Source organism: Struthio camelus, chromosome Z, assembly GCF_040807025.1.
Source record: "Struthio camelus isolate bStrCam1 chromosome Z, bStrCam1.hap1, whole genome shotgun sequence".
NCBI classification, from domain to species: Eukaryota; Metazoa; Chordata; class Aves; order Struthioniformes; family Struthionidae; genus Struthio; species Struthio camelus.
This window is the reverse complement of record NC_090982.1, coordinates 25035888-25050239: the sequence shown is the minus strand read 5'-3', so window position 1 is coordinate 25050239 and position 14352 is coordinate 25035888. Positions and strand designations below refer to the sequence as shown.

The window sequence follows — 14352 nt, the reverse complement described above, 5'->3', positions numbered from 1 at the left end:
AAAAATGAAAAGACCTTTTAAGGAACGTTAACAAAATGCCTCGAGAATCATTTGACTATGACTTCTGTTTACTTTGCTCCTCAGAACTTGAATGCCACAAGTAGGGAAAACGAGGAAGTCATTTGCATGCCTATGTCACACACATGGCAATCCCTACCTGACTTTTTCTTCACACAAACGTGAGATAAACATTCCCAAAGCCAGGCCCATGTGGATTTGAACAGCTTGAGACTCATCAGCCTTTGGTTTCCCGGGTAACCTGGCAGTCAGCATACTCAGGACTTCCTCAACTTTCTCCTTGCATGATACAATGAAAACTGGCACCAGGAGAGACAAAGCAGTGGCTGCACAGGAGCGAGCTATAGCACTGGCTGTATTTTCACCAGAATAGGATTTCTGGAACAAAACGTAAAAGAATTTTTTTTTCTTTTCCTCCTGGGAAAGAGGGATAAAATTCCCTTCCAGCTAATAACATCCAGCATTCTAAGAGTTCAATAAATATGTACACAGTGAACAACAGCACAGCTGTATTGCAATCTGGAACAACAGTATTTCATGGCACTGCCTATGGCAGCATTTCTATTTGCCTTACCTTGAAATTAGTGTAAAATTATGGTAATTGAGAACATAATTTTTTAAGTGTAAATAAGATTAAGTAGGGAACTGTAAACAAAGGATAAGACAAGAGGAAAGTGGAATTCAATAGCTAGGCTGCACATAAATATATTGCTCTATTTTAGTTTTCAGCTTCCTTGCTAAAATATTCAGGAGTGTACTCAGAAGTGTAAATAAGAAACAGTCATTCATGCACTTCAGAATCATAGTACACCAAGAATTTACCGAGTTGGAAAAAGCAGTACTTTAAAAGTATTATGTCTACGATGACCAAATATTGTGAGATCCTCCTGCAAGACTACCAGTAGAAATGCTTTCAGGAAGGAAGATTCCTTATAAAGGTTTTTAATTCCTTTCATTTTTAAAAGCTAAAATCCACAGAGCTGCCTTTATTTATAAAGCAACAGCCTGATTATATGTAATAGTCTCATGTATATGCATTAAGTTCAATATGCAACTATGAAAAGGAGAAGAAAAAAATTCCAGTTAGGATGCAAGGCAACCTGCAGGAAAGTGGTATGTGTCATGTGCCCTGGAATTTTAGATAGACAAGAAATCAGTTTTTTTTTCTTTTACACAGAGTGGATTTTAGAAATAAAAATATAAGCCACATCACACCGCTCCATCTCAAAATACCTTTTCTTAAATAGTATTATTTTCAAAGGCAGGAGTCTCTCAACAATTCAGCAAAAACTGCTAGTGACAACCAAGTACTTGAACTTTCTCATTTCCAACCAGTCTAGCATTTATTTAACACTCCATTAAATTAGTGATCTATATCGCCATCAGTGATGACAGAGGACACATGCTGTAGCTGATTCAGGTCCATTACCAATTTTCAGCTTTTTGACACAAACTTTCCATTGACTGGACCAGATGCAGCTGGTTTCTATGCTGCCCATCTCTTCAAAGAGAAGGGAGAGAGGGAAAGGAGGAGAGCAGGAGAGATAGCACACAGTACAACTGTTCACCCATTTAGAGTGACCTCATACATGAAGTACCATAAGGAGTATTTTATTGTCCTTTTCAGCGTATGATAGGTCGTAACGGGAGAGAGAAGCAGTTTAATCAGTTTGCCAACACTCCCCCAGCTAGTTGTCTCAGCCAACCTGAGAAAAATATCAGAACTATCACAGCTATAACAAGGAGTAAACCAAAAATCAGGTTGGAAAACATCGTTGATGCATTAGTAGACTGATATGTGCCCTTGTAGGATCCAGGCTCCCTCTCTGTCCAATGGCATCACGAATCTCCAGCCTAGTAATTTTGACCACACAGAGCTGAGAGCTAAATATACCTATTTCTTAAGGTCTACACTGAGCTTTCAGTCCATCTTCAGGTCACATTTAAGAACTGCCTGATACTTAAATCCTACATGGCTTGAGAATTTCAGGCTGATTATCTGTCTGAAATCACATATGACATAACTTCTATGGGTCTTTTGATGTTCAAGAGATATTGTAAAATGAGAATAACTATTAGATTTTTGAGAAAGCCAGCATTTTACAGCCTGAAGGCATGCTCAGAATCACTCAGGAGTTTGATACAGTCGTCTCCCCTGAGGAGAGTCTGTTCATGTTAGAATGTTCTGTTTTGCAAATGTGTGCAGAATATACAGTTCTTCCTCCTTAATTTTTCTTTCCATTTATATCACATCTCATGTAGTTTTTACTTCTTTGGTAACAAAGAAAAACTCAATGCAAGACCAGAAATAAGTAGAAAGCCCCTCAAAAGAAAGAAAAAAAGAAAGAAAGAAAAGAAGAGTCCAAAATCATGACTGCTGCAAGGATTAAAAAAAACAGGCAACTCCAGATCAAGCATTCTAGGTATGAAATCGAGACATATTCTCTTGCCTTTAACATCTCTTGGTTAAATATCTTAGGTGTACTTGTGTTTCTAGACATACCTGATAGAACCATGGGAAGACTCGACCTTTAGGGTTATAGCGGCTATTCACAATACTAAAGAGGGTCTCTATGACCATAGAAATCCAATGTTTTGTGGGAAGAAAATCAGGTTCAGTCTGCAAGTGATAAACATGATATAAATCAAACCCAAATAATCATCTTTTCTTTAATGAGATCCTACTTGAATAGAAGCTCTCCAGCTACAATGCATCAGCAAAGAGGTTATACTGCCACTTTTATGCACAGCAAGTAGCATATTTTACATGACAAGACACTACTTTTGATCAAGTTACTACTCAGTGAAAGTAAAAGCGACAGTTGCAAGAGAACTCCATAATACTTTGTGGGCTTTTCCCCCCACTGTTTTCACAATTCCAAACTCATACAGCTCAGTGTTAGCATGTTACTGCTTTCACGAATCCTTTCGACCCACGCAAAATTAAATGCAGCCACAAAAACTGATCATGACTATTTGAGTAATTTCAGCTTGGCTATAAAGTACAAGAGTCTTGAAGCATCTTACTGTTAATTACTTTAGTGTCCTGAATTATGACAGGAACACTTAAATTCTACTCAAGTAGCTATCATATACAGGCAGATAAAAGCTCTTGTTTAAAAATCAAGACTCCATCTGCCTACACATATTTGTTTAAAGATTTGCCCAATAATAAAAGGCATTATACAAATATATCATACACACCCATTCACACACAAAAAATATTCAGGAAACTCAACTGCCCTGAGACACAAAAATATAACGCACCCAGGTCATAATAATATTTTGTTCAAATGTTGCTCTCTAAAGATGGTACCTTGGACTGTGATACACTCTCTTGCTATTAGAGTACAAGGTCCCTATTATATGCATGGCTCAAAAGCCCTCTCCCCTTCTCAAAAAGTAGAAATCCAACAAGCGTTGGGGACGGGATAGCAAGAGAATGCATTTTTCACAGATGTAAAGAAAGGTATATTTCTTGGTTGTAACACCAGGAGGAAAATACCAATGAATGACTACCAGTTTGCCACAAATAAGAAAGTCTCAGATGCTGAGCGAACATGGACGAATGGAGCCTTTCAGTGCGGAAATGAGTTACTGTCATGTAAATAAGCTCAGCTAGGAAAAAGTTCTTTCCCTCACAGGTGTATTTTCCATTTCTCCAAGAACTGTTTCAGCTTCCTTCTGTGAGCAACTCTTCATATAATCATGTGCATCGTGTCACGCTCTGGAAACTCTTCCACTATTAGCCAGCTCAAAAATATTACATTCAAAGGGACCCTCAAAACGAGTAGGTAATACTAGCTGAACAAGTTACTACGCCTAGACAAAGAATTCCAGGTCACTAGAAGTCAAAAAATTAATTAAACCAATAAAAGACTCCCAGAGCATTATCCTCCTTTCCTTAGGAGTCTTTATCCTTCTGGATCCATTAGCAAAGGTTGCACATCTGAGCGCATGTATTTTACTCAGTCTTCAGTAGATAACTGTTGGGTCTGAGGTTTTCTCTGGCTGAAGGGTTTTTTTCTTTTTAGCTTTGGTTTGGCTTTGGCTTTCTTTGGTTGGCTTTAGGATCTCTCTTATCCATGCATATAAAAGTTGGACATTCACGGTCACTGCAACATCAGGACGTGCTCTGTCAATGCCAAAACAAGAACTGTGTCTCATATACCACCTTAAAACACCCTGCTGTAACTAAGAGATGAGAAAAGAGGCTAGGCCTCAGTATCCATTTGCCTTTATCACATTTGCCAAGACTGACAATAAACTTATTACTCATTGGGGTTCTCATGAGAAGGTGTCTACTCTGACTGAAACCACCAAGCTGCTTTGTATGCATCACATAACAGCTACCAGATAGCATCCACTAAGTAGGGTCAACTTCAAATCTGACAGCGTGCAGGACTCCGTACGCACTTACCAGCCCCCTGAACACCTGGTCTCGTTGCTTCGTTATATTCCACTAAGAGTACAGAACTTCTTTTTCAAAGATCAACTCACCTCAGGCATCCCTTCAGTGTCTGAGGAAAGGCTGCTTTCATATTTGGCTACTGCAACCGCAAGACCGGTTAAGGCTAAGAGAGAGTTTCCTTTCACCACTGGGCTGTCTCTGGACAGAAAAAGGCAAAGACGAGTCAAGAAGCATAACAGAGACACAGGCAATGAAACAATTCAGTGCAGGAAAGTATGTGCTACCGGTAATCTGAGCGGGAAGAGATGCCTTAATTGACATGGTCTCTGGCCTAGCAATTTTGTTAGGTTGTCTCCTGGCCCAGTAAAAGTATAGAATATTTCATCTTCAGAAATTAGAGAGAGAACAGTGGAGAGAAAAGTGTTTCAGTTTTCTTACTTGCCTTCTATAAAAAGCCTGACACACACAAGAGTTGTACATTCAACAAGAATCTGCTGCTACTAAGAAGAGAACTGCCATCTTGCACAGCAAGTGGTGTCCAGAAAAATGCACTAGTTTATCTCAGGTAGTACCAGCTCTGCAGAGGGTAACATTACAAGATCTTCAGAGAATGCCTTTCTAATGACTTAGCCAGTGGAAAAATATTCATTGCACAAGTGGGAAGAGTTCTTTTCTTGAACAGCAATGAGGTGAAATCACTAATTTAGCACAGTCAATTGCAAGATATACTGTCTTATATCTTCTGCCTCAAAAGTGAACACAGAAGAATTAATTTTCGTCTGTAGTAGATGAGTAATTCTTACTTTGAAGCACCTTTGATGACATCGGTCAACATATCTCTCACCCTGCAACGGAAACAAAAAGAATGTACACTAAATACATTATATGGGAGCATTAAGTCAGCTAATTTCCCCATATGCCTTACATGTGGCCCATTTTAGGTCAATACATATCTCATTTTTCATGTGTATCTTGAAGACGCTGCATGAAGTACATAAAGATACACTATCAAAGTGTAAAAGTGGTCACCTACCACCCAATGTTGTTTTCAAGTTCCTGTGCTGTGTGTGGTTTAGACAACCACTGCTGTCTAAAGGGCTCTCATCTGACTTCACTTTTTGGAAAACGCAAGTTCATGCAGTAGCCATAAGTCTGCTCAGTGAGTTGTTACACATAGCTTTCTAGATCACTGTACTATGCCTTGGCCTCATAAAGTGTTTTACAATGGTCAGCAATAACAATTTATCCAATATTTATTATACTCCTGAAAACCACTATGGGCATTTATGCTGTTAGGCAGTACAGAAACCTGCATGCATTTAAATGAAACTTACAGGAGTAGTTAAAATCTCTTATACATTGCTGCAGTCAATTTGTAATAGGCTACTTGTCTGCATTTATTTGATTTTGCATTCATAACAGCAGAGAAGCAGAGATGCAGAAATGCTTCTATACTGCCAAGTTCGGGTGATGAAAAGAAGATTCCGTATACGAAAACATACGATATCAATTAATAAATCCCAGCGATGACTGTCATCCTACACAAAACGATACCCTTCACAGTTGCATAGCACATAAGATGACTGAAAACGCATAAATCATAAAACAGTGTTCCTAGGTCACTCAGACTTTTTTAAAAATCCGGTCAATATTTCCTTTGTAAGCACACTATTTTTGCATACAATTTCAAACATGCCTCCACTGGAAACAGCTTGGCAGATATCAGTGCAAGACTGCACAGCACTAACACCATAAAGCATTAACTTAAATCTATACTAAGCTGTCCATAATCAGGTTAAATTCAATGGGCAGCACCTAAATGACTAATAGGTGCTGAAGTTATTTAGAGCCTTGAAGAATGGAAACCTGTTCATTTTTGACATAGCTTACATTAATAAAATTAGGAAATATGAAGTAAATTCAGGCTAGGAGAAATTTACAACAGCAGTACCGCATCCCTCTCCCACCTGGATAACGCTTCCTCTTTATTCCCTATCAAGAAAGGTATCAGGAAAAGTAAAACAGAAAATCCTGCTCCTACATAAAGAACCTATTCTATAATACCCCATCATTCTGGATCTTGTTATGAAACCATCTAATCCAGGCTTAGCTAGAGTAAAACAACAAACATAGCAATTTTGTATTCCTTCTATGTGGGACTTACTAGTACTTTTTTGATTAAACTGGGCAAAAACCATTTTGGTTTTGTTTGTACTGGTTTTGTTCACAGCACACTTATGGACATGCTCAAAAACAGGCATTTATACTGTCCAAATACTTGTTGTTCTCTCTCTCTTTTTTCCTCTCCAGTGCACAGGCTAAATCCTGAAAGGCTGTGAGACACACGACTCAGCTGGCTGAAACAGAAGTAGCTGAGGATGTGATCAGAGTGTCCATTACGTGCCTGATTTTCAGGCTGCCAGGTTCAGCAGCACCAATTGACCATATGAAATGAGGTGTCTCTTCCCTCATGCCATTACTAGACACACTGTACCATGGCTTACATCTACTGTATCAAGCCATTTTCAGTGAGGCAGCTCACTTAGTCTCTACAAGCAAGTTTTGCTCTATGCTTGTGCTTTAACGTGATGTAAACCAAATGCAATTTCCCCTTCCTTCATGCTGCTCTCCCTAGAAAGTTTCAGACGCTGTAGAGGCGAAGGTACCTGTGAGTACAAACAACCTTATAGACAATTCTTCAGTAGCCTCCTTTTTTCCCTGCTGGGTATTATATCTGGTTTTTTGTCCTTAGTGCTCATATAGACTGTTAAACATGCAAAACTAAAGCCTTTGAAGTCTCCCCTTCTTCTGCACCTTCGCTTGCCATTACAAGTGATGAGCAGCAGACAGGCATTTCCTTACCAGAGCCAGGCTGTAAATTGTTTGTACTGCACCTCTTCAGGATCTTCTTTTCCATGTTTTAACTGCATCTCTAGCTCTGCCTGTCTCCCCTGCAGAATCACAGCATAAATCAGGAGAAGGTCTTACACGGCCAATCATCATGACTGGCTTTCTTCAGGGAACACATGAGTAACAGATGTAACCTTTTTCTTGAGGATCCTTCATGAGTAAACCTAATTATTTTTGATACAGGATACCATTGTAATACATAATACATAAACCAAAACAATTTGTAACTTTTCATTCTGAGCGAGGAAAGCAGCTGCAGATGACGCAAATAGTCACAGATTGTGAGACATCCCTTCTAGACCATGGAAAGAGAAGTCCCCTTGGAAAGCAGAAAGAGTAGAATGGACAAAGATGATTTAGATGTCTACCTAAAAGGGATTCTGACAGAAAAATATCAGTTTCTTGATTCATTACTTCAAGCAAAGTTCATCCTTTTCCTTCATATGACCCTTGTCTCCTAGTAACCTTCTGCTACAGTTCTTCCTGTACCTCAGAGGAGATGATACAGATTCTGGCCTCTAACAAGTGTTATCTGCACACGTTAAACAGCTTTGCCTTACAGGTGAGTTCAGTCTCAAACCTTGAGACAACTGCTGCTCATCTTGAGTTCTCAATTGCTGCTCCTTAGGAGGTTATTATGTCCTAAGTGAAAATACAGGGTCATAGCTGTGTTTTTCAAATACTGAAGACTTGCACGACGGACGTTTATGAAAACCTGAGAACGCAAGCGAGTGAATCCTGCAAACTCCACTATCACTCAAAAGGTGATTCTCCACCCAAGATGATTAAAGGAACAGGAATAAAACACTGACTAAAGGCTGCGCAAAAACTCTACCCTGGTCTCAGAAGCATAACATCAAATAGCATTTTACTGCATGCTCCTTGACTTAACTGTATGCTTAAAGTATTTTCAGTTCCCCAGAACACTCAAAACACTGGCTAAAGTCCTGGACTAAATCAAGGTTTGTAGGATCATCATGAAGCTGGGTTCAGTTCCAAGAACATGCTGAACATGCAAACCGGCAGAAGTGTCCAAGTATGTGAGCAGCCTTAATAAAGACAAAAGAATTTTCAGGTGTACAAAGTGGAAAAATCCTCACATAAGTGTTCTGGTGAACTGTGGAGAGACTGTTTAACCTTGGATAACCAAGCCCAGACTTCTTTGCACTTCAGTCTCCAAACTGAAGAAAGGAATACTGTCCTACTTGCCCCAAAATACTGTTACGTACTGTGCCTGTAGAATCACAGACTACTTAGTTTACACTGTAATCTCTTTTGGCCATCTCAGATGAACCATGCTATAGAATCATACAGAGTAAGTAATTAGTTAAAAACAAAACAAAACAAAAAAGAAGTCTGCAGCAAGAGATTTCAAAAGCAACAAAATTAGGTTCCACTGCCCTGAAAAATGGCAGGAAATCCTAAAGAGGTTTCAGAAGCAAGTCTGGGAAATGCCAAGGCTCTCACGAAACCTTGTGTCACAGGTGAAGAAACGAAATAGGAAAGTAATTAAATGCAGCTGATAATGGCTCCCTCTGCAGTTAAGATTTAAAATTACAATTTAAAAAGCAGGCACCTGCTTTGTAAAGAGGCTCAGTTCCGAATCTGGCACTCTGACGGACAAGATACCACTTGCTTTGAAAATATTAGAGAAGCATGTGCTTTGCTATATAGTAAAACAAGGAACAGTGAAAGATTCTGGAATTCGCTCAACAACCTGACTTGCTCACACTGTGAAAGCAGCTGAGGTGGCCTGGAAATACAAAAATAAAGCCCTTCTAGCAGTACGCAGGGAGCCTTCTGGAAGTGAGCTACCTGTTACAATTTCTTAGATCATTTTTCTGTAGAAAAAACAAATGATGCTACTTTAGTCTACATATCAGCTAATCTAATGAAGGAGAGGTTTTAGGATATTTTCTACGCTTCCTGCTGTTAGACAGGGTAAAAAATTGAGAGATGAGTCCCTCAGAATATGGCAGCATATTGTGACCGGATAAGAGACACGTTACACTTAATTAATTATTTCTCAATAGCCTTTGTCCACTTTGTGATACTGTCATTAGAACATTTCCATCCATAATAATAGATAAGAATTCAAGGTAAAACCTCATGATTTAAAGAGTCATCAACAATTGGAACAACTGACCTACCCCGGTAGCTACTAAGCACAGGAACAAGGCTGCAAGAATCCGAACTGTAAGCAGAAACCACACCTTTATATGACATACATCTCAGATCCTGCTGCCATTAGCTGAAGACTCTCCTTACTTTTCACTTCATTTTCATAAACCTTCTTATTAGAAAACTTAAACCTAACTTTCACATTACTGTTAACATGTATAGATGCTCTTACTTGTAAGAATGAAAATTCACAGAGCTTTAATTAAAGTTAATGTGCATATCATCATGTAGCTCAAAATTACCTGCAAGACTGCACTGTATGTTCGACTCATAAATCCTAACCAGGACTGTGGCAGCAGTATAGAGCGGTGCCATTCAGAAGGCTGAATGTTAACCTGTGCAACACATCAGAAAGGGTACAAGTGGTTATATGAAGTCTGCCAAAAATAATTCAAAATGACCTCCATAGTAGCTTAAATCTATATAAATTTTGTTTTGTACTATACCTTCATTCTCCAAAGAAACATTTAATGCTAAAAACAAGGACAATCTATGTATGACTGAAGGATTGCCCCAGTCTTTTTCAATAAAATTAACAGGTTAAAAGCTCCACCTTTTGGCCATGCAATCAAAAAACCACCAAAACCAACAGTGACTTCCGTTGTTACACTAATACAATGGCTAAGAGTTTAGTGGTCTGATTCTGTAAGCATTCAGGACTACCCCCTGCTGTACTGATTAGTTCAAAGAGAGACTGACACTTGACTTCAACGGATACGTAAAATGCATGTTCTCCAACATCTGATTTGCTGATAGTATTTTGCTCACACTCACAGTCACTACACATGGCTGTTAGAAATTAACACTGATATTTTCTCCTTTCTGCTTTTACCAACAGGAAGTTACTTTTTCCATTTCATTACCCACTTCAGCCAAGACAAGATGCTTCAGGCAGTTCAACAGATTGACTCAACTAACTGATCCCAGAGAGAGCAGTGGAATTATATAAGACAATAAGCGCAATATTTGGTAGCACTGGTGGAGAAAAACGCATAATAACAAAGATGATAGTACAGTACATTGGACATCCTAGGTGCCTCTAAAAGCTTTAAACACACACTTAAAATAAATCCAAGCAGAGGACTACTAAACATGGGAGATTGTTCAAAAGGAGTCAGTACACATAACTGGGGTATATATAACCATGTCCTAGTATACAATTCAAACTTTTTTAAGGAAATGAATTGTTAAAGAAAAAAGGAAGGGTGATAATTTGAAAAGCTGTTTTTCTAGGAAGCATCAGCCTAAGAGCAATAGGAAAAAAATGAACGTGACCTCAAGCAGAGCTTAAAGAAACATGCAATAGCTCTCCTGCTCTACCACCAAATCTCACACAGGTGTGGTAGACTCAATTCATGACAAAAGAAGGCATATTTGGCTGTTCGGGTCAATTTGATACACGTGCACAATCTTTCCTCAAGAGCCCAAAGTCATTCTCTTCAGTAACTATCACAACAAACAGTAACCCACAGACATTTTCAGAGCACGCTGAAAAACAAAGCTGATATCAAGTGGTCTCAATAACAAGCCCATTTTCTAGCCGTTCATAGATTAACAAAATAACTACAGCAACAGAGTAAACCAGAACTGGAAAATTGAGGCCACAAACAGTTTTCCCAGTCCTCAGACTCCTGCATGCTACATGTACCTTCTCCAAACTCTATGGTATTTATAAATTAAAAAATATTAATTCACCAAAAAGGCGTATTAAAAACCAACTCGTATCATCCCTTTTTCTCTCTCTATGGTATGGAGAAACAAGCTGTATAATTAAAATGACAGCTGCACATTGTTATGTCTCATCATATTCCATGATGGGCATACAGAATTAATTTTTGTTGCTAGTGTCCAATTATTTCTACTGTCTGCCTTTACCAAAAGATTAAAAAAAAGTCATGACAGCCATTTGGACTCCATTGGAAACAAGTTATTTCAGCTGAGCAGTTTCCAGGGTAATACGTTTTTAATAAAGGAAAGATAAGCTTGTCAGGTTGGGGTGAGACAGAACGTATCTCATCCTTTTAGTTTATGGTTTAAGGCCTACAGCTTTCCTTTTCTGAAATTAAAAGAACACTGCAGACTGACAGAGTTATAGAAAAACTCTCCTGTAGCTGTCATCAAACATAGTCCAAAGCCCACCAACAGTAACTAATCCTGCCAGGCTTAATCTCAGAAGGTATTATTGCTCCCTTTATTTCATGGAGGTTAGTCACGGTTCAACATGGAAAACAGTCCAGGCCTTGAGGAACACAAACTCTTCCTTCGTTCACCATGAGTACCTCTACTGGCCTCTTCTCTACAGAACAGATAACAAAGATAAACAACTGACCACTTCTTCACTGTTAGTTATCTTTCTAACTCCTTCTGTTTAATCTCACCTGTTGGTGGTCTATATAAAGCAGACAATATTCTTCCTTCACATGGATTTTACAATAAAAACAAGGTGACTGTGCTAAAGCTTCAAGTCTACTGTTGGCTGCTACCCACAAGTACTAATAAACCCATGCCAATAAATACAATCTAAAAGTCATAAATAATCAAAACAGAGATGACCTGCTCCACCCCATGGACAATACAGATACACTCTACGTTAAAAACCCTCATCTTTAAATGCCTCAATAACACCACTCTTCCTTTTTTAGTCAAGACTGTACTCACACATCCTGTCACATTTCTGCTCAACTTCTTCAATAAGTTGATAAGCAGCAAGTCTCCATTCACAATTGTTTGCTTTAAGTTTCCTTGATCATCTACAGAAACACCAGTATTTCAAATACAATATTTCAAGCACACCACTGTTCATTGAACACATATTCTGCCTCCCGTGAGATACCAGTTCAAATAACATAAAAAAGAAGCCCTTCTGTATCTTAATCTGATCATGTTGACAGATATTACAGCTGCATTCCATCCCTCAGCTAGGATAGCACCTAGGAGAGAGAAACAGTCTAACCCCTTAAGGTTTAACCACAAGTTACCTTTGTATTGTTGTTGCTTCCGTTTGATTTAAAAGGCAAGTAAAATATCTATTTATTATTTGTATGCTTTATAGACATTTAAACACACAAGAAAAAAATTCTTCTGCTTGTGTGCAAACCCCATGTAACTGATTTTTCTCTTGTATAGCAGAACATCACTGATCGTTCCTTTACACAAAGATTCTCACAAAAGTGAGAATGGCACCTCAAGCCATTTCCCATTCCCCAGTATTCAAAAAACAAGTGCAATTATGGTAACTAAGCATGCACACAGGCAGCTAGATACGCAACATGCAAGTTGTGGTCTCATATTCTACAGATGTAAGCATACACCTAATCACTGAAGTGATACAAACATTATGAGAGTACGGCAATTATACTGATGACCGCTAATCCATAACTAACCAAATGCCAATTGCTGGAGACTTTCAACAGCAGTGATGCAGGCTATCTCCCAGTTAAATGTCATTTCTTAGTATTCACATTCACCTCTCAAGTTTTCTTGGAGCTTAATGCTGACTGCCATGCTTTAAAGGCAAGTTTAAGGCCTTATTTTAATACAACAGTTGTTATTTTACTTAAAAAGAGTCACTGTAAGGTTAAAAAAAATAGGAAAAGGAGTCAGAGCAGAAGCAAAGAAATGTCTTATTAGTAATTTGAATCTATAATATTGAGTGTGCTTAATGTGCAAGGTTGGGCAACCACTTTGCAAAAACGGTTACATCCTATAGCCAGTGCAGGAAAAAAATAACTACTGTTGTACTCAGTAGGTCCTACTGACTCAGGCCTCTTAGCTACGATTTAAGCTCCTTGTTTTTAACTGTTAAACCTGCTCCCCAAAAGATGACTGAGGGCTCGAATTACATACTACAGTATGAAATTCAGGCAGATGAGCCTACGAATTCACTGCTATTCTAGGCAAAGGCCCAATTTATTTTTTTTTTGATAACCTCAACTCCAGTTATTTTAGGATAAAGGGGAAAAAGGCAAGAAAAAACCCCACTACTTTATCTTTAAATTCACTTTAATCTGAGAACAAAAATACCAATATATTTTAATCAAATATTCATAGTTATTGTGGGTTATCACTAAAAGGGCACAGTTAAGGTTGTCTGAAGTTGCTTATTTACTTGCATATTTTAAATATTCACATTTCTCTTTAATTTACCTGCACCCTGAATCAACTGATTCTTGTAAAACTTTTGAGATATTTTTAATATCCTTAAAACATTACTGCCCTTCAGCAATTGGTACATGTTCAATACTATCTCAAATTCTACATATTCTCACATATAAAACACATGTTCTCACATAAACTATTTTAAGGTTGTACTTCTATGATTCAGAAGGTAGTCTGCTAGCACAAGAAAGATCAATTCTTGATGAGCTGCTGGATGTCACAGTCAGTGCTAGTATGCAAAAACAAAACAAATATGACTTAAATTTTCACCAAAGATAGTAACTGGCACTTTACCAGGGCAACAGTGACTGTTTACAGACACAGTAATTTAGAAGGAAAAAAACAAACCAACCACAGGCATAAAATCCAATATTCAAAAAAATCTACAGAATAGCAGAATTGCTCTTCATACCACTGTAATTCAGCTCTTCAAACATTTCAATCCATGTCTGTTATCATATAATTAATTTTTTTTCCCCTCCCATCCAGAACCTTTGGCACTGGACCCAGATCCCACAGAATGAAGCAGCTACACGACATGCTGAGCTTTTCCCTTTGGAGTGTATACAACCCCATGCTTCATTCACAATTCATTACTCTAAATCTCCTCCAATGACATATTTCTCAGTATTGTTATGGGCTTCCCCTGGTGCTCCCCATTAGTGATCTTTCAA

At 38.3% G+C, this 14352-nt stretch overlaps 1 protein-coding gene across 3 annotated transcripts in view; it reads right to left on the bottom strand.

Annotated features, from left to right (window-relative positions):
• The window catches only part of FOCAD (focadhesin), a 131792-nt gene that overhangs the window by 30293 nt on the left and 87147 nt on the right, over window positions 1-14352 (bottom strand). For all 3 annotated transcript variants that reach the window (XM_068929137.1, XM_068929139.1, XM_068929138.1), the window contains exons 22-27: window positions 9763-9855; window positions 7292-7380; window positions 5233-5274; window positions 4519-4627; window positions 2522-2638; window positions 158-396 (exon numbers count right to left, since the gene is read on the bottom strand). In XM_068929137.1, the coding sequence (XP_068785238.1) occupies window positions 158-396; window positions 2522-2638; window positions 4519-4627; window positions 5233-5274; window positions 7292-7380; window positions 9763-9855 (689 nt within the window). The remainder of the gene's footprint in view (window positions 1-157; window positions 397-2521; window positions 2639-4518; window positions 4628-5232; window positions 5275-7291; window positions 7381-9762; window positions 9856-14352) is intronic.